Source organism: Sinocyclocheilus rhinocerous, unplaced genomic scaffold (assembly GCF_001515625.1).
Source record: "Sinocyclocheilus rhinocerous isolate Xijiao unplaced genomic scaffold, SAMN03320098_v1.1 scaffold1186, whole genome shotgun sequence".
Lineage (NCBI taxonomy): Eukaryota > Metazoa > Chordata > Actinopteri > Cypriniformes > Cyprinidae > Sinocyclocheilus > Sinocyclocheilus rhinocerous.
Window position 1 is genome coordinate 109,714 of NW_015630341.1, and position 2,967 is coordinate 112,680.

The window sequence follows — 2,967 nt, forward strand, 5'->3', positions numbered from 1 at the left end:
CATGCTTACACCCGGCAAAGAGTGGCAGATGTTAGCAGACCTCAGGAAGCAGCTGGTCTTTCCAAGAGAGATTGCGACAACTACCCTTCGGCCAGACATTATCATGTGGTCTACGGTGGAGAAAAGGGTCCTCCTCATTGAACTGACCATCCCCTGGGAAGAGGGCATAACAGCAGCCCACGAAAGGAAGCATCTAAAGTACTCTGAGCTGGCAGCGGAGTGTCAAGACGCGGGCTGGAAAGCCAGGGTTTACCTAGTGGAGGTCGGGTGTCGGGCTTTGTGGGCAGAACAGCAGTCCAATTGCTCCATGGTGCAGGAGTGGCAGGGTCAAACCTGCGGAAAGCCATAAAGGAGCTGGGAGAGGAGGCAGAGAAAGCGAGCTACTGGCTGTGCCTCCGGAGAAAGCACAGCGGGTGGGGACCAACACCCCTGTAAAGGCAACTGCAGGGGGTGGTGGGGAGACGTCCCCTACATGCCACTGCCCCCCTGCCGGGAGATGTACTGGTATAGGGGGCGAAACATCAGTGATCGGCGGCCTCCAGCTGACCACCCTGCAGCTGACCTAAAGGCACCGGCGGAGGTGCGACAGCCTGAAAAGCCAAAGCAGGAACAACATCTCACCTGTATAATGATCATTCATTCAAATAAATATTTTTTATATAGATATATATATGTATATAAAATACCTTATCTATATAAAACTAAATATATAAAACTAAAAACGTAATAAATTAATAACTAAATTAATTTTAAATTATATAGACATGTTTAAATAAGCACTAAACTAAATTACTAAAATGTTAAAATAAAAATCTGAAAATAAAGTAAAAACCGGAAAATTTAAAATAAAATAGAATTTAACATTTTAATTGAAACTATAACAGAATGTCAATGATAGTAAACTAACACTAGTTTTAATACATTTGATAAGACTTTGATGCACATGTTTGTTGATTGATTGATTGACTGAATGACTGATTGACTGATTGATTGACTGATTGATTGATTGATTGATTGGTGTGTGTTCTGTGTCTCAGGTGGACGGCTTCTTCACGCTGGTCTTCGGTCTGGGCAGCATCAACACTCTGACCGTCATCAGCATCAGCAGATACATCAAGGGCTGTCACCCCAATAAAGGCAGGAGTGTGTCTCTCACAGCCTGAGCTCGTCTGAGTCGATCCGCTCTAATCTGAGTGTGTGTGTGTGTGTGTGTGTTCACAGCTCACTGCATCACCAACTCCACCGTGCTCACGTCTGTCATCTTCATCTGGACAGGAGCCCTGTTCTGGTCCGGAGCCCCGATCCTGGGCTGGGGAAGCTACACAGGTCAGTCTGTGAAAGGGTTAACTGTGAGACGTCTTCTTCTCAATCTACTTTTCTGTTGTATTACTGTCAAAAAGACTTGAGATGTGCTTCAGTGATTGAACCTAGCAAAAATATGATTTACTGAAGCAGCAGAAATTCATAGTGACCAAATACATACAATTATTTTTATGATTAATTCTAACTTATTTATTTATTTACTATTGTCATTTTGCATTATTGACACACTATTTTCATATTTAATGCTGTACAGTTCAATTACATTACATAATTCAACTATATAAGCATTCATGATATTCAAATATTATTATTATTGGTAACTACAATAACATTCTGTGTGATGTGTTTTGTTCTGGTGAAGCTACAGAGCTCATTAGAAGCTCGTTTGGATCGTGTGAGATGGTTAATTGTGAAGCATCTTCTCAGTTGTGTTCTTGTATTGTGTTCTGGTCAGATCGTGGATACGGCACCTGTGAGATCGACTGGGTCAAAGCCAACTACTCCACCATCCACAAGTCCTTCATCATCTCCATCCTCATCTTCTGCTTCTTCATCCCCGTGCTGATCATGCTGTTCTCGTACGTCTCCATCATCAACACGGTGAAGAGAGGTAACGCCCTGTCAGCGGAGGGAGACCTGACCGACAGACAGCGCAAGATCGAGAGAGACGTCACCGTCGTGAGTCTCAGTGCACTGCTGGAAAACTATAGGATACACACCCAGTCAGAAGATCACACGCACTCACGCTGTATTTCAGAGTAATAATAAAACAATGCAATTTTTTTAAGTTCTCATTTTAATCTATCTATTAAAAAATATCCATTTAAATAAAAATATTTTATATATATTTTTTTAAATCTGTATTTTTACACAATATTTAAGGCCGCTGATAATAATATAAAATATGTTGATATTTATTTATGTACTCTAAAATTACTGAATGTATGAGATTTTTTTAAAACTACCAATTCAGTGTATTCATTAAGAACCAATTAAAATAGAAGTAAAAAAAAAAAAATATATATATATGTATGTGTATATACAGTGGGTACGGAAAGTATTCAGACCCCCTTAAATTTTTCACTCTTTGTTATATTGCAGCCATTTGCTAAAATCATTTGTTAATTAAAAAAATTAACTTAAATGATTTTAGCAAATGGCTGCAATATAACAAAGAGTGAAAAATTTAAGGGGGTCTGAATACTTTCCGTACCCACTGTATATGTATGTGTGTATATATATCTCTCTATATATATATATAATATCTATATATTGATGTTTCTTTACACAATTCATATTCAATATGTTGGTATTTGCTCTGAAATGACTTTTTATCTCACAGTTCTGACTTTTTTTTTCTTGCAATTCTGAGAACAAAGTCAGAATTGTTTTTTTTCCCCCCTTTTTAAAAAAAAAATTCAAATATATTTTTTTTCTTAATTTGTTTATTCCATGGTGGAAACCAAAAAAAAAAACCAAAACCAAAAAAAAAAACTTGGAGATATAAGATATAAACTTGCAATTCTAAAACTAAAAGTCCATATTTTTTCTTACCTGTATTTTTAATAAATAAAAAAAAAAAAAATCAATTTGTTTATTCCATGGTGGAAACAAAAAACAAACAAATAAATAAAATAAAAATGA

The 2,967-nt window shown here is 37.2% G+C and overlaps 1 protein-coding gene across 1 annotated transcript in view; it reads left to right on the top strand.

The window, feature by feature from the left end:
• The window catches only part of LOC107740064 (opsin-5-like), a 17,482-nt gene that overhangs the window by 11,726 nt on the left and 2,789 nt on the right, over positions 1 to 2,967 (top strand). The window contains exons 3-5 of the mRNA XM_016552341.1: positions 1,038 to 1,137; positions 1,222 to 1,326; positions 1,778 to 2,001. Of these exons, the coding sequence (XP_016407827.1) occupies positions 1,038 to 1,137; positions 1,222 to 1,326; positions 1,778 to 2,001 (429 nt within the window). The remainder of the gene's footprint in view (positions 1 to 1,037; positions 1,138 to 1,221; positions 1,327 to 1,777; positions 2,002 to 2,967) is intronic.